This window comes from Hippichthys cyanospilos, chromosome 6 (assembly GCF_059441005.1).
Source record: "Hippichthys cyanospilos isolate Australia breed blue-spotted pipefish chromosome 6, RoL_Hcya_1.0, whole genome shotgun sequence".
NCBI lineage: Eukaryota > Metazoa > Chordata > Actinopteri > Syngnathiformes > Syngnathidae > Hippichthys > Hippichthys cyanospilos.
In genome coordinates this window covers 1,888,934-1,913,661 of record NC_142374.1, presented here as the reverse complement: position 1 = coordinate 1,913,661, position 24,728 = coordinate 1,888,934, and the positions used below count along the sequence as shown (strand labels likewise).

Sequence of the window (24,728 nt, the reverse complement as noted above, 5' to 3'; positions counted from 1 at the left end):
TTTTGCACGCGTGCACAAGACAATAAGTAGGTACTGCCCGCAAATGCCCCCCAAAAAAAACAACCCAACAACACTTGTTTATTGTTATTGTCTGAATGTCAACTCTTACTGGGTGGGTGTTTTGAATGTCTTTACTTTCATCGCTTCTGGGCATTTTGTGGGTCTTTGTTCTCTCGACGATCACTATTTTTCCATTTTCACATGCCATCACAAATCTGTACAACACTGTCCAAATCAGCAATGACAAAGCAAACAGGTTCAAAGCATCAAAACATTGCAACATGCCTCCTGGGTGAGAGACATGGTCCTAGTGCCCGCTACACAGCCCCCCCTCCACCTTCAGTCTATTTGGGCATGCATATTTGCAATTTGCACGTGTGCACATGACAATAAAAAAGTACTGCCCACAAATGCAAAAATAAATAAATAAATAAAATAAATTTTTAAAAGGCACTTGTTTATTGTTATTGTTTTAATGGCAACTCTTACAGGGTGGGTGTCTGAATTTCTTTACTCTCATCAGTTCTGGGTATTTTGGGGTCTTTGTTCTCGCGACAATCACTACAACACTGTCCAAATCAGCAACGGCAAAGCCAACAGGTTCAACGCATCAAAGCTTCATTGCAACATGCCTACTGGGTGAGAGACATCAGACACCATCTCCTGCCCAATCCTCGAATGAAACCCAGGGTATAATCAAACACCAAAAGCATCCATCGATAATCTTCCACTTATCTGGGGTTGTGTCATGGGGGCTCTCCCCTTCCATTCAGCTGGCTCCTCTGGAGGGAGGGGGGGGGGGCAGGCATTCCCAGGCCAGCTGAGAGACAAGGTCTTTCCAGCGTGTCCTAGGTCATCCCTGGGGGCTCCTACTAGTGGAACACCTGTCAGTGGAACACCTCACCAGGGAGGCACCTGCATCCTAGCCAGATGCCCGAATCACCTCAACTGGCTCCTCTCAACGCAAAGGAAAAGCGGTTCTGTGGTGTATTTTGAGCTGGAATGCTACCGTAGTTTGTCTCGCAATGCCTTTAGTTACGACTATGTGCAATGCTAGTAAAGAGTTAACACTCGGTTGTAGTCCAGAGTATCATTGTTATAATAAGTAGCAAGGAAGAGTGAAAAATATAACAAGTCCCTCTGACATGACCGAGCTTCTCACCCTATCTCTAAGGGAGGGCCCAGAAACCCTGCAGAGAAAACTCACTTAGGCTGCTTATATCTGGGATATTATGACCATAGGTGAGAACAGGAACGTAGATCGATCAGTAAACAGAAAGCTTCGCCTTTCGGCTCAGCTCTCTCTTCACCATGACAGACCGGTATACCATCCGCATCACAGCGATTTCCCGTTCCAATCTGCACCTCACTTGTCAACAAGACCCAAAAATACTTGAACTCTTCCATTTGGAGTAGCACCTCATTCCTGACCTGGAGAGGGCACTCCCCTCTTTAGGATTGAGGAACATGATCTCAGATTTTAAGGTGCTGATCTTCATCCCAGCCCCTTCACACTCTGTGAACCGCTCTAGTGAGAGTTGGAGGTCATAGGCTGAGGAAACCAACAGCACCACATTCACAAATAGCAGAGATGCAATGCTGAGACTCCCAAACCCGACCCACTCGACACTTCGAGAAATTCTGTCCATAAAAGGTAATGAAAAGAATCGATGACAAAGGGCAGCCTTGGTGGAGTCCAACCCCCACTGGAAATGGATTCGACAATGCCGGCAATGTGAACCAAACTCTGACATCGGTAGTACAGGAACCGAATGGCCCGTATCAAGGTGTTTGGTATCCTGTACTCCTGAAGCACCCGCCACAGAAGTCCAACGGACACGGTTGAACGGCTTTCCAAAGGCCACAAAACACATGTAGACTGGATGAGCTAACTCCCTCACACCCCCAAGGACCCTGCTGAGGGTGTAGAGCTGGTCCACTGTTCCATGGCAAAGACAAAAACCACACTGCTCCTTCTGAATCCGAGGTTTTATCCTCTCCAGCACCCCTTAAAAGACTTTACCAGAGGGGCTGAGGGGTGTAATACCTCTATAGTTGGAACACACTCCACCACCCCAGTCTGCCAATCCAGAGGTTCTGTCCAATAACAAAGCACCACTAGGGTTCAGATCGGGAATACCGTTCCTCCCAATCAAACTCCTTCAGGTCTCACTGTTATTGCCCATGTGAGCATTGAAGGACCCCAAGTGGAAAAAGGAGTCCCCAAAGGATGGGCTCTCTATCACACTCTCCATGGTCTCCAAAAAGGGTAAATACTCTGAACTGCTGCCTGGTGCATAGATACAAACAACGGTCAGGACCCGTCCCCTCACCCGAAGGTGGAGGGAGTCTACCCTCTCGTTCACCGGAGTAAACCTCAAAGTGCAGGTGCTGAGCCTGGGGGCAATAAGTATGCCCCACCTGCTCTGCGCCTTTCACTGCAGGCAACTCCAGAGTGGAAGAGTCCAACCTCTCTCAAGAGGACTGGTGCCAAAGTCCAAGCTGTGTGAGGGGGTGAGTCCAACTATTGTCGGAGCTCAGGCTCCTTCCCCACTTGAGAGGTGACATTCCACATCCCAACAACTAGCTTCGCTAGCTAGGGATCAGTACGCTAAGGTCCCCGCCTTAGGCCCCCGCCCAGCTCCCTGTGTACCCCAACATAGGTGATGAGCCCATGGGTAGGGCGACCCACATTACCTTTTCAAGCTGAGCCTGGCCAGGCCCCATGGGTGCAGGCTGGGCCACCAGGAGCTTGCCAGCGAGCCCCACCTCCAACACCAAATGCTTCCTCTTATAATACACCTGACAGGGAATCACCACAGGACCATTCAGTTCTGAATCCTTGGTCATCCCAACTTACACCGAATGTTGGGTCTCCCCCAATGGTGCCTCCACAATCCCCTATTAATTGGGAGACAGGAGCCATTCTTGGCTGGAGACCAGCCTGTCATCTCTCTAGTCTCCGACGGGCATTTGTTCCAAGACCCAACATGGCCCCATAAGCTAAATCTTACATCTCATGGGTTCCACCTTGGTGTTTAGTAAGGCCTCCACATCAGCCTCCTGGAATTGTTACCCACTGCAATCAAGGGTCAACTGCATTTATTATCAGCCTCCAAATAGAAGGTGATGGAGGAATATATAAATGACTCCTTGGCAGGAAGGAATTTTCTCTCCTTAAGCTTCTCCTGATGGAGCTGAAATTTTCGTTGTGGAAGAAGGAAACAAAAAATTAAAGAAAGTAATACAGAAAGAAAGATAAGAACAACACCCTCAGAGTCTATTGAGGTCTAAATGAAAAGCTGTACAGAAATACCCTTTTCAGCTGATGACTGTCTACTTCAACTACTTCAAAGGGTTTTATATTTTAACCTTTTCAACACTTACCCTTTGGTAAGGCTCCATGAAGGAGATAAGAGGAAGATGGCGATACCAGCAGGGCACTACAAATATCTGGTATCTCGTTCGGGCCCACCAATGCCACCAAATTTCTAAGCCTTGGACAATGACGTTCTAAGGGACATGCTCTACCAGTTTTGCGTACCTTGCTGACATCCTAATTTACTCCAGGCTGCTAGGGAAGCACATGCAGTATTTACACTCAGTTCTGCAACGACTACTTGTTGACTATCTTTATGTGAAGGCTGAGAAATATGAGTTTCCCCTCTCTTTCGTTCCTGGGTTACATTGCAAGGTAAAGGATCGAAATACAGTACATCCAAACAAAGGTCTCTGCCATCACCTTCTGGCCAGTACCAGGGACTAGAAATCATTTAGAGCGGTGTCTCGGGTATGCGAACATTTACAAGAGATTGTAAGTGTGGTGGCAGCTCTATTCACCTCTCTTATTAGCCGTTAAGTTCCCTTCCAGTAGACCCTAGCAACTGAGAAGGTATTCCAGATCCTTAAGAACTGTTTCTCATCGGCACCAATCCTCCAGATCCCTGATTCCAGAAAGCAGTTCATCGTAGAAATATGCTATGGACGTTGGAGTCATGGCAGTCATGTCCCAGTGGTCCCTGAAATAATGGAAACTTCATCCATGTGCCCTCTCCCCCCAACTGTCTCCAACAAAGAGATATTATGACAGTGGTAACCGCCATATGCTGCCAGTCAGATTGGCGCTTGAGGAGTTGCACCATTGGCTGCCTCAAGCCATTCCCCATTCACTGGTCTATACGCTGTAATAATTATGTCAGTGATTGGTCCGCATTGTAATTTCAGGTAAGTGAAATATGTTTCCATTTAGCATTGGACTCGGCCATGGCTGCCCTTTGTCACAGGGTGTGTTCATTATCTTTATGGACTACATTTCTGGGCACAGCCAAAGCATCGAGGGGACCAATTTGGGAGTCTCGGCAGGGCATCTCTCCGTTTTTAGGATGATGTGTTGTCGTCGGGGGCGGCTCGGTGGTGCAGTGAATAGCATGTCCGCCTCACAGTTCAAAGGTCCGAGTTCAAATCCACCTGACTCCGGCCTTCCTGTGTGGAGTTTTCATGTTCTCCTCGAGCCCGCGTGGGCTTCTCTCCGGGCACTCCGGCTTCCTCCCGCTCCCCAAAAACATGCATGGCAGGTGAATTGGACATACTAAATTGTCCTTAGGTGTGATTGGGCGCGTGATTGGTCATTCGTCTCTGTGTGCCCTGCGATTGGCTGACAACCAGTTCAGGGTGTCCCCTGCCAACTGCCCATAGCCAGCTGTGATAGGCACCAGCAAGCCTGCGACCCCTGTGGGGATAAGCGAATATAGAAAATGGATGGATGGTCTCGTTGGCTTTTTCAGGCCGTGACCTCCAGCTTTCACTGGAGAGGTTTGCAGCCATTTGTGAAGTGGCTTTGGATGACGATCAGCACCTCCAAATTTGGGACCATGGTCGTCAGTGGAAAAGGGTCGAAAGACTTCTCTAGGGGGATGAGGACCTGCCCCAAGTGGAGGAGTTTAAGTATCTTGGGGTCTTGTTCACGAGTAAGGGTAAGATGGTCATGAACTGTGTGTTGTGACCCAACGAACGAGATCCTAGATACAGCAGCCGAAATTAGTTGCCTCCATAGGGTGTCCCCTCCCTCAGAGATAGGGTGAGAAGCTCTGTCATCCGCCGTGAGGGACTCAGTCTCGAGCTGGTACTCCTCCATGTTGAGAGGAGCTGGTTGTGGTGGCTGGGTATCTGGTTAGGATGCCTTCCGGGCGCCTCCCTGGTGATCTATTCTGGGCATGTCCCACCAGGAGAAGGTTCCAGGGATGACCCAGGACATGGTGGAGAGACTCGTGTCTCTCGGCAGACCTGGGAACACCTGTGGATCCTCTCGGGAGAGCTGGATGAAGTGGCTGGGGAGAGAGACTTCTGGGCTTCCCTCCTCGAGCTGTTGCCTCCACAACCTGACCCTGGATAAAGTGGTAGTTAGTGGATGGAGATTGTCAACCATAAAGGTTAGGAGTGTCAAAAACTTTGAAAAAAACTGTACTTAGGACTAAACTTTAAATGGAACAGGGAGTTTTCACTCTGTCCTTGTAAGTTTAACACAATCGGAGAGGGTATATAAGAGTACACAGAGAAAGGTAAAAGTGGAGCGCAGCCAAATTACTAATTGCGAAAAACTGTCCGGAAAGCAACAATGGCTGTCTTACACACAAAGGCTTGGGAGGCAGGGAACAGGCAGAGGAAGTCAAGCCAGAAAGTCTGATCAGGGCAGGTGGAATCATAGTCATGCAGGCAGAGCGTTTTTTTAGGCGCACAGGCCGTGCCTTCTGGGTCACATGACTGCATGCTTGCATATGTGGAAGTCAGTGGTCCAGTTGATAGCCTGTTCACCGTGTGGAAGTGCGCTCGTAAAGTCGTTCTAGTTGCATAATTAAGTTTAAGTACAGAGTTCATGACTAAAAATGAAATTTTCTATGTTATCTATTGTATTTGTTTTGACGCTGTTATTTGTATGTCCTTATTTATGTTCGTAATGAATTGCGGTATTATGCTGCGTACACACCGACCATGAAAATTCGCGTTGCTACACTCATTCGCAGGCCTTTCTGTTGCCGTTGTACTTTTTGTCCACTTTTTTGTCACGTGAAGAGAGGAGAGGGGAGTGGAGCGAACTTGCTGTGCACTTTACGTTAGACCCGGAAAGAAGAGCATTGCTGAGAGCTTTCACTTCTCTGAGATGTGGCAGAGCCAATATATTCCCTGACAGCACCTTTATTCTTCTTTTTTTTTTTTTTTTTTTACACTGTGTGTCCCTCGCTTTACGGCAATACTCGTCTGCCCCCCAAAAAAGTTTCAATGTCGCAATCAAGGGGCTGATACCGTGCTAAATACTGAGCTAACAATGCTGCACTATCGTTAGCATAAGCACAGTAACTACGGTTCAACGGCTGTTTAAAAAAAGGAAGCAAATGCTGCACATACCAATTGGCCCAAGTTCTCCCTTTCGCCTTTCTACAAGCCAGGTGACTGCTCTTGCTTGGCTCCGTTTTGTATTGAAAGCTCAGCTGGCCGTGTTGGATAGCTCCTCGTGATTGCAAAGCAGCAGCCATATGTCTATCTTCATATCATCTGCCCATGTATATATCCGTTATCATCATTTGGCCATTTTAACTGTTTGAGTAAAGAGCCTTTCAACGAACCTTCATCCCTGTATCCTTACCGGTACACCTTCAAAAAGATCCAGCCACCCAACACCTCCACAATAGTGGTCATTAACTATTGTTCTCCTGAAGTGGATCTTAGCAGTGAAGCACTCATTTAACCCCCACCCCCACACACAACCCACACTTCCTATTGAGAGATGTTACACTTAATCAAGCAGGACACTGTTCTAATTATATTTCTATTATTTCACAAGGTCTTTTTTTTCCAAGTTCCAGCAAATCGTACAATGAATTGTGTTAAACTTAAGTAAGTGGGAATTCTGCACCAAACTCAGTGCTAAACAGGCTTATCATATTGTTGATCTCTGTGCTCCTAAAGTTTGCCAACGTGGTCTACACTCAAAGAGCTGCTTTGCAGGCCACTACAGGTTGAGTCATTATAATTACCTACTACACAGCAAGTCAGCGGGAAGTGAATGAGTCTTCAGATGTTCACGTGGGGGGTTGCAGTCTCAAACATCCCCCCATCCAGACAGACATGCTTCCTTTGTTCTCGCAGGTGAGATTACGGAGGTTTTACTATGGAGTTGGGGCTCTGAGGAATTTGGAGGCGGGGGAGGTCGTGGGGTGCAGGATCCAAATTGAGTGGTAAAATAAACAGTTGAAGCAACAACAACAAAAAAGTGAGCGCGGACGGACTGAAAACATTCAACTTTGTCAATTCCTCAATTTCATTTTTTTTTTTAGAACCAATAAACATATTTGAACAAAAATAAAAGAAGTGTCATAAAAAAACGAAAAACGTTGACAAAATAATGAACACAAATTAGTACGTACGTTATAACATGCTGTTGAATTGAACTGGACGCTGAAGAGCAAATGCGCAACATATAAATTGAATAACTAACGAATTACTTAACTCGAAATTGTTCACAAAGTCACCTTCTTCCGAATGAAATACGTTGCATTTACTGCACAAGGTGAGCGAGGAGAAGCGTAGTCTCTTTGCTCACTGCTCAAACTAGATGGCAAGGTTAATACAAGTACTAACAATAGATTTTTTTTTCTTTTAACCATAATTTATCAATGAAAGTCAGAGCATTTTTTTCGCTGACGATTATTTGTAAAACCTTGTCAAGTTGACGTGGGAGTTTTCTTTGAACTTCTTGACAACTTAATTTATTCTGAAAATCAGACCGGATGCTCTCTTATCTTGCTAATGTTGACTTACTTTTGTGTGAGCAGGGAATGAGTAGGGGAATTTAGGTTTAGAGAGGCTGGAAGATAGTCTTGAGTCTTCTCATCTGAGAAGACGAAGATGCTCCGTGTTCAACTCGTGCTTCTTCTTGGTGAGAAACTTCAAGTTTGCAACAGGTCGTAATATACCGCTGTTTTTAACCGATTTCGTGTTGTTTAAACTAAACAATACAAGTTTAGAAAAAAAACGTGGATTGTTGGCTAGAGTAATGTTTTCCCTCTCAATTTTATTCTAACAAATCATCCATACATCAATCTTTTAGGCACAAATCCTCAGTTTGGGGTCGCGAGCTTCTCAAATGAAGGCCATTGAATTTATTCGTCCATGTCAGGCTTTACTCACAATTTTTCTAATGAATAATAAGACTGATTTCTTTTTTTTAAAAAAATTATGTCACATTAAGTCTTTAAGTAATTGAGTCACAGTTTAATATATTAAATTGCTTCTTGTTCAAATGTTTGAAACATTCACACACACGCCTACAACCCCCCCCCCCCCCCCCCCCACACACACACACACACACACGCACACACACTCACGCGCCCGCACGCACTCAAACACTTTTTTTTTTTTTAAATCATAGCGGGGACATCTCACTGACCATGTATTTTCAAACTCCGGATCTTAACCATCACAACAGAATGCCCCACTGTTGTAACTCAGGGATGCCAAACTCATTTTAGGTCAGGGCTTCATGGAGGAAAATTTACTCTCAAGCAAGGCGGACAGTTAAAAACATGGAATATATCTTTCAAACAGTTAATGTCGATTATTTGTCACATTTTTAACGAATTCCCCGTGAATCAGGGTTCAATGGTCAATATGGTCTTGAAAAGTACATTAACAACAAAAAAGATAACCTAAGTTTAAAAAAAACACAACAAAAAAACTTCTTTTTGGGTCCACTATTGTATGTATCCCAATATACCAGTGGTCCCCAATCACCGGTCCGTGGGTCAACAGATACCGGGCCGCATGAGCCGCATCCGAAATAATTATGTTTAGGAATCTGATATATGTAGTTTTAGCAGTTTCTTGATTTCTGCTTTGTTTGGATTGAACTTTTTCTGGCGCTGCCTTTGGCTGCTATTCATATTACATTTTGTAGCGAGAAGGATGGTGGGATTTCATGGTTTCAATTTGGAGCAGTCAGTCGGTGACGCACATGTTGCTTTGTCTCTCTGTAAAATCTGGCCCATGAATGTTCTTAAGTTGAACTTTCTTTGTAAGAATGTTGTCATTGATGATAATATGCCCAAAATGTATTTGTTTGTTGACCCAACAACTTGTGATTGTGTTACTTATCTTCAGCATATTATATAGTGCTGCCTTGTATGTGTTTAGCTCGTTACCATTTTCGTTTGTGCAAGGTATTTCCCTTTGCTATATGTAAGCATATGCAAAAATTTGGTATTTGTAAGAACTTATTTGCCTCTCCTTAACGTTTTGTATTGAAGTGAATTGAAATCAATGTTCGTGTACATTTTTGTACATTATGAGCGTTAATCGCTCCATGATAATATAAAAGTGGGGTACCACTGCAATATAGCATCTTCCGTTTAAATGCATGAGGCGAATGGAAATGCAATATGACCTTTTTTTGAACAAAAAATGAACAAATGAATACAATAAAACACTTAAAATCCAGAGGAAGAAAAATACCCCAGTCACCATCTGTGGTTGTACAATTTTTCAAGGAGTGCTGCAAAATGCAAAGAATTGAACATAACAAAATGGTGCTGCAGTGTCTCATTTTGGACATTGGGTGTGCTTAATGATAGACAGGACAGAAGACGTTTAAAAACTGTCAAACATGAAAGCTCTGCATGCTAATTGCTGAGCTGTAAATAGTAAAAAGTAAGTTTAAGAAGAACTACAAGACTGATCGTTTATAATACAGCATAGAATCGAGCTGAATGTCTGGTAATGGCCCAGATGACGACCCTTGCCCATTGTTAATCTCTTCGGGGCGATCCATTTTTCCTGTGCTCAGTATTAGCACGACAAAGCTAAGATGCTAATGCAAACAAGAATGCCAATATAGTTTTCCACCTTCTGGTATTAAAGCAATCAGCAAGCCATTTTGTACAAGTGTTGCTACTGGTCACTTCCCCTAGTAAATGCTCATCCGGGCATTTCTTGCAAAAAAAAAAAAAAATCCCTGGTTCATGTTTTTTTCATGTTGCGATGTGGAATACTGAGTTTTTTTCGTCCCCTCTTGATGGTAATTTGCGACAAAAACAACTGTCATGACCCTAGGGGGTTGGCTGTATTTGTGTTGTTTTGCCTCCATCTGCTGGTGTTTTTAGCTAATTGCACTTATTTACTATTGCCGTCAAACTGCTTCCATGCAACGCGTCACTACAATGCTGGTCTGCTATTGGTTGGCGTCTCCTCACGGAGAAGCTGGTCTGCTACTGATCGGCCTCACAAGTTTCAAAATGGCAGAATGGTAAAGCTTTATTCGATTGTGAGTGGTTACAAAACCGTATTTATAGTGCATTTTACTGCTTAATTCAAACTTGAATGGGTTAGCCATGGGTCACACGATTCCTAGTGAGTTTAAGAGAGAAGTAAGAAGAGGATTTATATGGAAACGAAGCTGGAGATAATCAAGAAATACAAAGCTAGCCCAGCCTAGGCTACCCTTACTAGGTAAGATGGGAATAACAAGTGCCACTCAAAGGTAAATACATCATTTCTATATTTTTTATTTATGATGTTTTCTGATTGTATACATGTATGTTATATATACGTAGCACTTACTATACTACTTTGGTACCAATTTCCAATATGTATGTACAATTTTGATGTTATTACCTGGGGTTTTTAATGCATTAGCCATTTAACATAGGTTTGGATTGCCCGCCATACAGTGAATTTGCCTTATAAATCCAACCGCAGAACGGCTTAATCTCGCAACACAGGGGCCCACTGTATGGGCATTTGGAATTTTTTTATTTTTTTTGGTGTGTGTATTGAAACGTTTGTAGTCAGGCTTGAAGAAGACTGCGTAGGAAGACTGTGTCCACCAAAATGGTCACCACAAGAGCAAAAGGTCCCCACAAAAACAGTATAAAACCTGTGATTTGGTCCCCACCATGTTGCAAAAACCAAAGGCACTCGAGCGCACGCTTCCACGCACACACCCACACACAAACAAAGAAATTCTCAACCTTAACCCTAACCTATTTGGGGTGGGGCTGCTTTTTGTAGGTCTTCAGTTGTTCATCTCGGATCAGCGCATTAGTCCCGTGTTGAGCCAAGCCCAAGATCAGATCAACCTACCAGATCTTAGTGATGTCTGCACTGAGGGTAGCTGTTATCCAGCAACAGGAGATCTTCTTATTGGTCGCGCACACCAACTTTCGTCAACCTCGACCTGTGGACTAAAGCATCCGGAACCTTTCTGCATTGTCAGCCACCTGCAGGTAATCAAATTTTTACATCAGCAGTCACCAATGTGGTGCCTGTGTGTACCAGGTAACATAAGGCACCACATGAGTAGCCCGCAGACCTGGGGTCCGCTCCAGAAAGCGGGTTTTGTGAGAATTCTGAGTTTGTTAACCGTGAGATGAGGAAAACCCTGAGTTTTCCATTCCAAAAGAGAAGGTAACTTAAACTCTGCGTCTGTTACTGCAGTAACTTACTTTGTGAACCTAACCCGCTCGCTGGCAGGGTTTACCCCTTTCTCCTCCCTCCTGTTGAGATGGAAATATGGGGTGCCCATTCATTCAAGATCCCGTCGATTTTGAAGCGGAAATAATCTGCAGAGCCTTTGTGTCACGAAAGGGTTTTCCGACCACAGATCGATATGTTGTCATCGCCGGACAAATATTTAATTGAATTTTACCGTTTCTCATCCGACTCCATCATTTATTTGACATTCTTCGGCCACTCATTCATAATCTCACACACCGCGGATGTGCTTTGAGTATAGAGATTCTTTGCGCTGCTTTACATTTTTTTGCAACGCAGAGCATTTGGGCAAAGCAACTGTCTGCCTATGGCCAAAGTGCCAAAGTTCAATAAATAAATGTACCATTCAATAATTAAATAAAAGTCTCATTAAATATTTAAATGTTTCGTTAATTAATTGGAAGTGTAATTCATTAAATAAATGTTTAATTAATTAAATGTTTCACAAATTCAATTCAAATTCAAAAAAAAGAATTGTAACAAACCTGTTAAAAAACAAACAAAAATAGTTGTGATTTGTTTGGCAACATAATGCAATAAAGCAATCATAGATGCATCCTTCTCCCGTATTGGTGCTGGATAACGCTTGTAGTTGTCACCTCAGCTATCCCCTCATAAATGATGGAATAAGTACCCAGAAGCACATTACGGGTCCACACATATGTTTATAAAAGTTATTGGACATCATCAGGTCGTGCTGTTCAAATGAATTCTTAAGAGTACCGAGCTGCCTTGCATCATCATTCCAGGGCCGCAGCTAAGCCCCTGGATATATTCAGAGGACCCCCCTCCTTCCTTGTTCATTAATGACAAAAAGTGAGTTATGTGATCTAGGTTACTTAGGGAGCGACATCAGATATGCACACGGACGGTGACTCACTGTGTGCATGTCTGAAGTTGCTCATCTTGGTCCAAAGCCTGCTCAGGAAGTTTGTGCGAATGCTTAGATGAAAATTCGACGGAACATTGATTGTGATCCTATAAAAGGGTTGTTAACATGAGCGTGAATGGAGTTGCTTAATTCAGAGCACTTCCCCCCTCATAAAGTAAAATATAACATTGCTGAGGTTAACCATCACATTAACGATGGAGAATGTTTTTAAATGATTTATCTCAATCTCATTTTATGTATTATAAACCTAGGCAAATGAACTTGAACAGGGGTGTGCTTAGTTTTACTGTTCCTATACATTCTCTCCTGAATTGACATTGTTCCTGAATTGTCCAGAATTGACATTGAATTGAATTGTTTAGTGACACTTATTATGCAATATTTGAATGCTTACTGGTGGCAGACCACACAAGTAATACATCACAAACATTACACCCCTAACATGCCATGGCAAAATTAGTTTTAGCAGATGCAGGGAGGTTTATTTACTGGTTTAGACATCTTGAGAACTGGCTCTGAAAAAGCAGGCTGTTGTTAACATATTGCTATGTAACGTTTCTGTTGTTTATATTCGCATTAATCCATTCCAAATGTGATTTGTCAAAATAATACAAGAAAAACAAAGGGTAAGGCTCAAGGACAAAGCCTGACAACAAAAAGGTTCAACAAAGGATATTGACTGTAATCGTCATAGATAAAATGTGACAATAATGTTTTGGAGTAGAGCAGGAATCACCAACCTTTCTGAAAATGTGAGCTACTTCTTTGGTACTGAGTCATACAAAAGGCTACCAGTTTGATACACACTTCTTGAAATGACGCTTTTTTTCAAAGTATCTGTCATAATTTTATTGTTAAAGATTACTTGCTCAGTGGTGAGCCGTCAGAGTTAGCAGGGCCTTGTCTACTGGCCTAACATAACCGGACATCATCATCAACATAGTTATAATAAAAGTCAATTTAATTTAAAAATTGATTTTTAATAAATCTTCTGTTCTCTTTGTGTCATATTATATCCATTTTGATATACTCCTTCCAGTGTTGTAGTTTTGAGTTTTTATCCAATCAGAATTGACTTGCATTGTCAGCCTGTATGAAATCTACACGAGGCCTTCACAATCAACAGTGCAGGTGTCTGCACTGTAAGTGAACAGTATAGGCTAGTATAGTTAATAGATAGTTGCAAAAGCTAATCAGATCACGAGTTGGCGACCGTAAGGCCAGCTTGAAGACCTCACATTGAGCCTAACATGTACGCGCCCTGTGACTGGATACTCACTTGACCTAAGCGGAGGCAGCATGGGAGGCAGTTTTATGCAGACCAACCAAGCTTGGCCATTTGGCTGTGACATAAGATTAAGGTGATGCAACGGCCAGTAATGCGTACGTGTGCCTCCGTACTTTATATGATTTCTCCAACAGTGGTGTCATAAAAGAGAATTATGAGGGGTATTTATTTGACTCGTACTAATTTGGTCATCATTGAAAGCTTCGGTGTGAAATGCATGGACCGCCACTTTATTTACTGTTGTATCTTTTTATGTGAAAACTCTGATACTGTTAATGATTTCTCACAAAAATAATAAAGAACTGTAGTAAATATGTAAATCAAATGTAAAATTTAATGTAAATGTAATAATGCATAATGTTTTGCAAAGTTCCTACAAATGTTCTATCATTTGTAAGCTATTTGCAATACAGTTCTGCGGGCTATTGATGTGATTCTTGGGGACTACCGTGTTGACCCCTGAGTAACAAAGCTACATTGTTCAACTTTCATACATACGATATAACATCTCTATAACACAAACAACTTCAGTGCATTAAAGTTACGAATGTAGCCTCATTTGATTTGCTTTGTTAGAAGGGCCCTTCTTGACTGATGGAATGGAATGTTTGTGAGAAAATAAACTCCCTGTTAGATATTACTTAGTGTGTAGCTCCGGGGGGTTTATAGTCTGCAGCATATCCTGTTTTGACCACAACCCCCTCTCCAACAGCCAAACACACACATGCACACACACGCACACACGCACGCATACACACGGATGTACCCCATATGGAGGTGCTGATATAACAGGAGAAAGATGTTTGTCCAGCTGTTTGGTGTGTAGCAGAGTTCTCTCACATGAAAGTACTCAATTGCACTGTGACAATGCTCTAGCATCAGCCTGTCACAACCTTTTTGCTTGCCTTAATTTGTTAAGAAACATTAATCAAAGAAATAAAAGTAAAAGTAATAGCTTCAAATGAATGAGAGTGTTTTATTATTACACTGATATTAAAGAAAAAGAAATGACCAATAGCAGACCAGTATCTTAGGGAATCGTGACGCAGACCAATAGCAGACCAGCATCTGAGTGACGCGTTGCAGCGCAGGCAGTTTGACAGGACCAGAAAATAGGTTAAATTAGATTAGATTCAACTTCATTATTATTGCACAAGTCACAGGTACAAGACAACAAAATGCAGTTAGCATCTAACTAGAAGTGCTTAGCAGTGTATAAATACTTATACAGTGCGCCCCCGGTTTACGAATTCCCTGTTTTATGAATTTTTCCTCTTACGAATGTGGACCGCGGCGTTTTTTATCCTCCTCTTACGCACAAATCTTTCGTCCTACGAACAATCCAACATGCCGGTCAGTGTGTCCGCACTATTTTTTTTCGCTTTGCTGCGTCAACAAAATTAACTTTTCTCGCATGACACAGAAACACCGATATGCTATTGGTCTTATAAAGTCACAGTCACGGTCTCAGTCACGGAGATGCCAATATTCTATTGCTCGATTAAGGTCACAGTCACAGTCTCAGTCACGGAGAATCGGATATGCTATTGGCCGGCGTCACGTCAATCACAGAAATGCCGATATGCTAATGGCCGAACGCCTTCATCTAGCTTGACGGCACAGCTGGTTCGGTGTGTTGTGAAGACTTTGCAAACTTTATCTGTCAGACATGGCTTCTAAAATTGCTAGTGGCGGTAAAGGAAGAAGTAAGAGGATGATGACAATAGAAACGAAGCAGGAGATAATAAAAAAATACTAAGGAGGCGCATGCATAGTTAAGCTTGCTTTTGAGTATGGCCGTAACCGCTCGGCAATCTTCTAAGGGCAAGAATTTCCTTGCCAGGGGACGGACCTCGGTGAACAACAAAATGGAGAGGCTTCTTCTATTATGGATTAAACAGAAGGAAACAGAAGGCCGGTGATATGTTCTCGTTTAAGAAAATTTCTCGTTTAAGAAAAAATAAAATAAATTCTGCGTGTTCGTCTCTGCTCCCCTCCGCCTCCACCCACCACCAGCTCAAGTCACATCGCCCCCAGAGGTAAATGTCATTTTTCCTTTGTATATTTATGTTATTTAATTTAACTGTACAGTAGGTTATGTTACTAATTTTTAATATGTGTATAAAGTCGTGATGTTTTTATCTAAGGTTTTTGCAAGCGTTGCACGCATTCACAAATTAACATAGGTTTGGATTGCCCGTCATACGAGCAATTCGAGTTACGAGCATAGCCGCTGAACGGATTAAGTTTGTAACACGGAAATTATGCGTCACAGACGCTGGGACACAGGAAAACAAGAGCACTGCCACGGACCCATACCAAGCCGAGTCGGGTGTGCATAAATTTGACTTGCCTGCACAGTCATGACCTGAACCTGATAGAATACCTTTGCGATGAATTAGAGCGGAGACTGAGTGCCAGGTTTTCTCGACCAACATCAGTGTGTGAGCTCACAAATGCACTTTTGAAAGAACAGTCCTCAACCTTGTGGACAACCTTTCCAGAAGAGTTGAAGCCATAATAGCTGGAAAGGTGGACCGATATCATATTGAACACTATAGGTTTGGAATGGCATGGTATGTACAGTAAGTTCATATCTGAGTCATGGCAGGTGAGCAAATACTTTTGGTAATATAGTGTATATGCATATTGCATTTACACCGCTATACAATAACAGTTTGACAGTTTAACCTTTCCTTTTATTTATGTAGTATTGTCCATTAAAGATGGTCGTTGAAATGTGAGAGCAACAAAAATTTTACTGACCTAAACTTGACCAAGTGGAGAATGCACAGATCACAAACGCTACAGGCCTGTTATTTCTTATGTGGGTGCATCATTCCATCTGTCTCCTACATTACTTTGATGGCCCCATCATTCTACAACGGTTCAGGCTGGTCTCACCAGCCCTATTTCCTATTGCGTGGAGTCCCGTTGTTATTTCTTTTAACAATGTGAAGCTTTCTTTGACCTCACTGATACCATATGTTTTCATCACGCTGCACTGCTATTTTGTCAAGTCTTCTCTGTATGTGTGTAAACATCTGTTGGTTTGGTTATATTTTTTTTAGCTGTTTTCACCAAATGTCGAACTTTGGGCAGAATCATGACTCAAGATGTCATGTATCTCCACCAAACTCATCCAGAAAAAGAGCAGGAAGAAAAACAATGTGATGAACCCTAACCTGAATAAAGCCATTATTTGCCCTTTCTCTTTCTGCACCGGTCAGGAGGAAAAAAAATGTTTCATGTGTGACTCAGCGACCCCCTACAGTGAATCAGCCAATCAGACGGGAAGCCATCGGATTGAGAACGTCGTGACCACATTTGCTCCAAACAGATTGAAGACCTGGTGGCAATCTGAGAACGGTGAGGAAAAAAAAACCAATGAAAAGGTCTACAACCCCAGTCACACATGTTGTTTCATGTTTAACCCACTGTATAGATACAGCAGCATTTTAGTTTTCAAAGGGCCATACATTAACCATCCACGTGTAGTTAACAAGGTGCAATGTCCCGAGCTTCTGTCAAGTAATTCACTGCTACAAGTAATGCTCATGCTCGATTACAACATCCTCACTTGTCCTCCATTTGGGCCATTACCAGTAATTCAGATCCATTCCATGCTGTATAATAAACAATCAGTCTTGTAGTTCTTTTTAAATTTACTTAATTTACCTCTCAGCAGTTAGTACGCAGTGCTTTCATGTTTGACGTGACGTCATGACATCTTCGCGACTTTTCTAAACGTCTTCTGTCTTGTAAATTATTATGTGGATGCAAACCCATGTCCAAAATGAGACACTGCAGCGGTTCCACTATCGCAGATTCGCCACATCGCGGATTTTTTTTCCATTATGCGGATACACCACATTGGGGATTTGTTTTCCTTTACGCAGATTCACGACTTCAAGGATTTTTTTTCATTACACATTGAACTTTTGCAACAGCTTCCAAGCGCGCTGCTCCTGCGAAGGCTTTTATTGAGCCTAAACGCTATAAAAAAATTATGACAACTGCTGAGAAGGTGATACTTCTCGAAGGGAGAAGTTAGGTGGCCGTGGCCCGCCATCTGGGCGTGAACAAATCCACCGTTCGCTACATTAAGGACGAAGTGAACATTAGAAGATGGCTGCCATCACTTTTGGCAATTCAGCGAAGCGAGTTGTTACGACTCGTAATAAAACGATCGTCCGTATGGAAGCTGCTTTAGCAATCTGGGTTGCCGACTGCTGATGGAAGAAGAACATCATGAAGCCCTTTCTTTTGAAGTCTCGCGCAGCTGCTGTCATATTATTAGCAGCCCAGTCAAATCTGTACATGATCAAAGATTTTTACAATGGAGTGTATACACTTGAAATACCATTTTATTATAAAAGAAATCTAAGGAAGAGTTTTCCATCGGCCTGGTGAACGTCGTCTTTGCTCCTCGAACGTCTCTCCCTCCTGCCTGTGTGTTGAAACAACAGCGCCCAGGAGTGCTTCATGAGCTGTACGGCGCATGAAAATCTGACTTTGAAGTGTAAGATGTGATTAGTATCCTGTTTGCTACAGTTTCACTTTAATTAGACTTCCGATTGTCACTAATATGACAGCAGCTCACTGTCCTACAGCAAATTGGATGGGGAGGGATAGCAGTAAAGTTACTGTATAATTTTTAATAATTTGGGATTTAAGTAAATGAATGTACTGCAGTAATATTTGCCTTAAATATGTATAGTATGAAGACTGATCACATAGAATCACAAATAAATTCAGGTTCCCACAAAACACATGCATAAAAATTCCACTGTGGAATTACCGCGGAAAACAAGGGATTACTGTATACGAGATCTTGTGAGACAAGATCTCGCAAGATCGAATGCCACGCGATTTGTTGCGCCGGCATGTATTTTCTTTTCACTTTTTTCGGAGGGTAAGTCTTTTTGAGCCAGAAATGCAATGGAGGGCAACTAGGCCGATGGATAGGGTTGCGTGCTACACTCTCGTATGGTAGGTGGCAGTATGCACCTAGCCGTTGTTTGTAATGCGCCATTAATTAAATAGGAGAAGGAGCTCAATGGAGTACTGTACACAAGAAAAATACACGATGGCCCAATTACTGATAAATCTGTGACTTAATGACCAAATGACTTAAAGACTCCTTTGTCCCACGAGCCATCAGACTCTACAACTCCTGCCACACTGTCGCACTTTAGCATTTTAGCACGCCACACCTGCTGCCATCCTTGTCTGTGACTGTGATAGATACTGCACTGTCTGCCTGGTGTGTGTCACTGTTTTTTTTCATCTTTTGTTTTTTTTCGTGAAATGTTTACATATTGGATTTTATATTCTTTTATTCATGTATTATTTTATGATGATCTTGCACTTTATTCTTCCTGTACTAGTTTGGTACTGTGTTGTACTGGAAACCCAAGTTCCCTGAGGGAACCCTCGCTAGGGATTAATGAAATATAATTGATATGAATGAAATTGAATAATATTTTCTTTGTTTGTGCAGTTGTCATATCTCGGGCTTCCTTCTCCTGTTCAGTTCATCCGTAGTAAGCTCCTGTATGTGTTCCCGTGAAGCGCAATAATATCCAACTCCTACTCTTCCTCAACGAGCATATAGAGATAGATTTCTCAGTCAAAGACATTAACAAAGTCAATGGCATGCTTGAAATAAATAAAATGTGGACATGCAGTCAGGGTTATCTTTAAAAGTAGACTAAGACAAGCCCTGCTGCTCAACAGCAAAATAGTAACTCGGACCAGCCATGATTGACTTTTCTCTGCCCAGGCAAAGGGAAAAAAGCCTGGCGTACATACTTATGCGTTGCCAATAGCATTCTTCGTCACTTAAGTGTCCCTGCCTGCTTTTTATCCATTCAGCAAAGCATTGCACATTACAAGACATAAAAAAAAGAGCCAGTCGGGCGCCACCAACAGCTGGGCCAAGGTCCCAGCTCACACTTTCCTGCGTCAACAGCTTTATCTAAGAACTGGGACAAGATGAACTAGGACAGCAATGCACACTATTCTCGACAAGAAATAAGCACATAATGATAACAACCTAATATATGATTCCCTTCACACATGCTGCTTCTTTTTCTTTTTAAATGTTTCATGTCTTCATCCTAATAATGTTCTACTGTTTTTTTTTTTTCCAGTCATTGTTAATATATACTCAGCACTAGTATATTGGCCCTACATGGCCAACCAACAATCGAATTATGGTATGCAGTCTCTATCCAGATTTGGTGCAAAGTGAGGGCATGTGATTTTTAGCCCTTTGAATTCTGCCGCTGATCATACAGTATAATCAGGATGTTGAGCTAACATTGGAAAAATGATTGATCCTCTATACAGGGGTGGAAAATGTCACAATCCAGCTGAACCTGGAGGCAGAGTTTCACTTCACTCACCTCATCATGACCTTCAAAGTAAGCAAGTTTAATTTATAGGTATCACAATGACAAGATAAATATATTTACCCACCAGGTTTGTTTATAGTACATGATCTTTAAAGATGTTTGTTGTTATGAGTATCTTATTCTTATATCATCAAGACTTTGCACTTAACTCCAATGATATTACTACGGTACTTAAAAATACCTTTTCCTAAATATGAATATTGAACATTATTATACAGTAGTACCTCTACTTACGATCACCTCTTGATATGAAAAATTCAGCTTACGAAATGCCTCATAAGCAATGAAAAAAATTCTTTAGATGACAATGTAGATGACAAAAGTCTCTGCTTTGTCACCCCCTAATATACAGTGCTAGCTGTCAATTGAGACTCATTTTGAAAAATCCGATTGACAAAAAATTGTAAAGAATTCAGTTTGAAATGACCAAAAATGTCCATACTCACTTTGAGTGATTCTGGTACTTTTAGCAGCCTCCCATCAGTGCCAGAGTGAAATGCCGTTGAATTACTCACCTGATTCCTAACATATACAGTGCTAGCTGTCAAATAAGACCCATTTTGGAAAATCAGATTTGCAAAAAATAAAAATAAATTGGGTTTGAAATGACCAAAAATGACATTTTGACTGCTAAGTCTATGCTCACTTTGAATGATTCTGGTACTTTTGTCCTGTCTTTTCTTGTAAATTTTTTTTAAGGCTTGTTGTTACAGGCCTGTTATTGTAGTATGTGCTTTTTTTTTATTGGTTTGCACTCAGCAAGTAAGTTATTATTTATTTTAGTTCATTATTAATTTTTTAAGTATCAAGCCTTGAAGGCTTGTTTATATATACTATTTGTTAAAAAAAAAAGTGTAATAAATAGACATGTTTGACCAAACATGATGAATAATCATGATTAATAATCGTGATCTCAATATTGACCAAAATAATTGTGATTATTATTTTGGACATAATCGTGCGGCCCTAGGATGATGATTAGGATATGTTGTATTTTTAAAGAAGATCTTTGATGAGATTGTTTTCGTGCTTTTCATTATACTTTATGTGATCAGGATTTTGGGGATTGGTCCTGACATAACATGAAAGTTCTGTCAGGTAAGACAAAAACCACATGAGACAGAATCAATGGATGCAACCACTTACTGTAACTAAACTACTATATTGTGGCGGACACTAGGACCATGTCTCTCACCCAGTAGGCATGTCGCTATGATCTTTTGATGCTTTGAACCTGTTGGCTTTGTCTTTGCTGTTTTGGACTTTGTTGTATCAGTTTTTGTGATGGCATGCGAAGAGTAAAGATCTCCACTAGCACAGCAACGTGTGGTTTCTTCGCCTCGCCACAATCTTGTGATTAAATGACCTCATGCCACAAAGTAAATGCTGCAAATTTGGTACAGATGCTCCAACGAACATTCCGAAAACTCAATAAAATGAAAAGTTACATGAATCCAAACAAAAGCCAAAATGTTCCCCCACAAAGCATTCATGCAACATATGATTATCGGAAATGATCATTGATGTCATTGATCACTCTGAAAATTATGACAATACAGCCGATAACAGATTTTGCAAAATGCAAGGTGTCATTGGCTGGGAGTTATTGGCATTCCTTATGTGTGTCACGTTTGGTGCGACGGGCTATGGCGAGTGGAGGTGCGTGGGAAAGGGGGAACCCAAAAAATGCAGGACTGAAAGGGATGAGGCTCTAATAATGTAGGTTTAATCACAAAGGGAGGCAGGAGGAGATTGAACAAATAAATAATACAAAGTACAACCAAAACATGAACAAACTCACTGGGGGCAACCTGGAACGGGAACAAGAGGGTGAAGCTTTTCAGGGAAACATGAAATAACTTAGAGCGAGGTGGCGGCTACACACCGAGGATAAGGCAAGCAATGACCTGATAAAGACTGAATGAAAACTGGGGACTTAAGTAAATTTCACACTGAACGAGGAAACACGAAACAGCTGGAGAGAGACAAAAGGCAGGGGAAGCTGATTGGATGACATGAGGAGGGCAGGTAAACAGGCAGCTGGACAAGGTCAAACTAACGAGACAAAAAAGGCAGACGCAAGAGAACATAAGGATGAACTTAAGAACATGAACAAAAACCCCCACAACCCAAAAAACAACAAAACCCAACCAAACATGACAATGTGCACAATGATGCAAAACTTTATTTTTTTTCTCTCTGGTACTCAAGCAATATAACAAAAGAATGAAAACTCCGACTATGGGCACAGACTGCACATTACATTTGACTTGCACTGGGTATGCAAATAAGGTGTGAAGGCTTTTTTTTTTTTTTTCAATAATTTAATTTATTTAGGTAACCTAACTAGATGTCCGAACCACCTCAACTGGCTCCTCTCAATGCGCAGAAGTAGCGACTCCACACTATGTTCCTTCTGGATGACCGAGCTTCTCACTCTATATCTAAGGGAAAGCCCGGACACCCTGCGGATCAAACTCATTTCCGCCGCTTGTATCCGGGATCTCGTTCTTTCAGTCATGACCCACGGCCCCAACCATAGGTGAGGACAGGAAAGTTGATTGACCCGTAAACAGAAAGCTTCGCCTTTCGGCTCAGCTCTCTCTTCACCACGGCAGACCGGTATGGTGCCCGCATCACAGCGGACGCTGCACTGATCTGCCTGTCAATCTCCCGCTAAAGCCTAGCCTCACTCGTGGACAGGACCCCCAAAATACTTGAACTCCTCCACTTGGGGCAGGACCTCATCCTGAACCCAGAGAGGACACTCAACCCTTTTCCGACTGAGGACCATGGTCTCAGATTTCGGGGCGCTGATCTTGATCCCAGCCACTTCACAATCGGCTGCGAACTGCTCCAGTGAGAGTTGGAGGTCACAGCCTGAGGAAGCCAACACATCATCTGCAAATAGCGGAGATAAAATGCTGAGACTCCCAAACTGACATCCTCAAAAAGACATCCTCAACGCTTCAGCTGCACCTAGAAATTCTTGCCCATTATTATTATGTTTCTCTTTTATTTCATAGACTTGCCGTTCATATTGTCTTCATTTGATGACTATTTCTCACTGGTTCTCAATGCAGACATTTCGACCTGCTGCAATGGTGATTGAGCGCTCAGCAGACTTTGGGAAAACCTGGAAGGTGTATCGCTACTTTGCCTATGACTGTGAAACGTCCTTTCCTGATGTTTCTTTTGGTCCTATGAAGAAGGTTGACGATGTCATCTGTGACTCACGCTATTCTGACATCGAACCATCTACTGAGGGGGAGGTAATGTAAATTAACGGAACTTAGCACAGTTATCACTTCAATCACAGTTTTTAGGTTTTGCTCAGTGCTGTCGATCTGTTGAATCTTTTCAGGTCATTTTCAGAGTTTTGGACCCTGCTTTTCGGATCCATGACCCATATAGTCCTCGAATCCAGCGTACACACCCGCTTTCCTTTTAGTTATTTAACTATTTGTTGTTGGGTTTTGTTTTTCATTTGTCCTTTATATTTTTTTTATTTTACAGATATGCTCAAGATCACAAATCTAAGAGTGAAATTCATTAAACTTCATACTCTTGGGGACAACCTGCTTGATTCGCGAATGGAAATAAAAGAGAAGTATTACTACGCTGTCTACGACATGGTGGTTCGAGGAAACTGTTTCTGCTATGGACATGCGTCAGAATGTGCCCCAGTCCAGGAAACTGGCCATGTCAGTGAGGGCATGGTAAGTTGTAATGGAATATCTGGTAACAGTACACACGAGGTATGCCAACTTAGTGAAGTGTGGGGTTATTTAATGCAATTTCTTGTTGCATTTTATGTTGGTTTTCAACCAACTAATGAATGGTACAAATTTCACCATAAATACATATAATATTAATGGCAGAATAAGAATTTGCTATGCAGTACACACAAAAATAAACATCTTTTCACATGACCTGCAAACAAAAGCAACAAGCATTTCTTCCAGGCTCTCCATGTGACCTATGCCTTTGTCTTACTCAAAAGCTTCACCTCTTTAAGTAGGGCCAAACAATTAAGCAAATTAAAATCATCATGTCAATGTGGTCCAACGTAATTTTCAAATAACAAAGGCTGCACTTTTGAGAGAAAAAGTGCTCTATTTATTTATAAAGTTTCTGCATAAGTTCTGCGCTTAAGTAGTGCAGTTCTACTGTTCTCATAGTTGTTTTATGAAGCAAATAAATGTGATAAAGCCACAGATTTGTTTGTGTTATTGTTGTCATTTCATTTGTTACCGACTGTCATAGGAGCTGCACTTTGGTAGAACCTTGTGTAGTTAGTTGTCTTAGTGAAACCTTCAAAATCCATAAGTCAAAGTGCCATTGTATTGGACTAGCATACTGTGTCACAGTGTTCCTTTGATCCCTTTTTCAATGGAGAATGTCATGCTCATCTTTCTCTAACATTACCTCTGTAAAGAAGATATATGTAGAAGTTTTAGATCGGGCTGTCAAACTTTTTTTGGCTCAGGGGACACATGGAACAAAATCTATTCTAAGGAGGACCAAACTGGTAAAATCATGGTATACCAACGTAACTTAAAAACAATAAATGTCGATTAGTAGCGCT

General features: G+C 41.9%; 1 protein-coding gene across 1 annotated transcript in view; it reads left to right on the top strand.

Moving 5' to 3' along the window:
- Positions 1-7,828: 7,828 nt before the first annotated feature.
- The window catches only part of lamb1a (laminin, beta 1a), a 65,051-nt gene continuing 48,151 nt past the window's right edge, over positions 7,829-24,728 (top strand). The window contains exons 1-7 of the mRNA XM_088416934.1: positions 7,829-7,933; positions 11,059-11,273; positions 16,952-17,090; positions 20,076-20,149; positions 23,224-23,412; positions 23,505-23,568; positions 23,657-23,859. Coding sequence (XP_088273060.1) covers positions 7,903-7,933; positions 11,059-11,273; positions 16,952-17,090; positions 20,076-20,149; positions 23,224-23,412; positions 23,505-23,568; positions 23,657-23,859 — 915 coding nt within the window. The 5' untranslated portion in view covers positions 7,829-7,902. The remainder of the gene's footprint in view (positions 7,934-11,058; positions 11,274-16,951; positions 17,091-20,075; positions 20,150-23,223; positions 23,413-23,504; positions 23,569-23,656; positions 23,860-24,728) is intronic.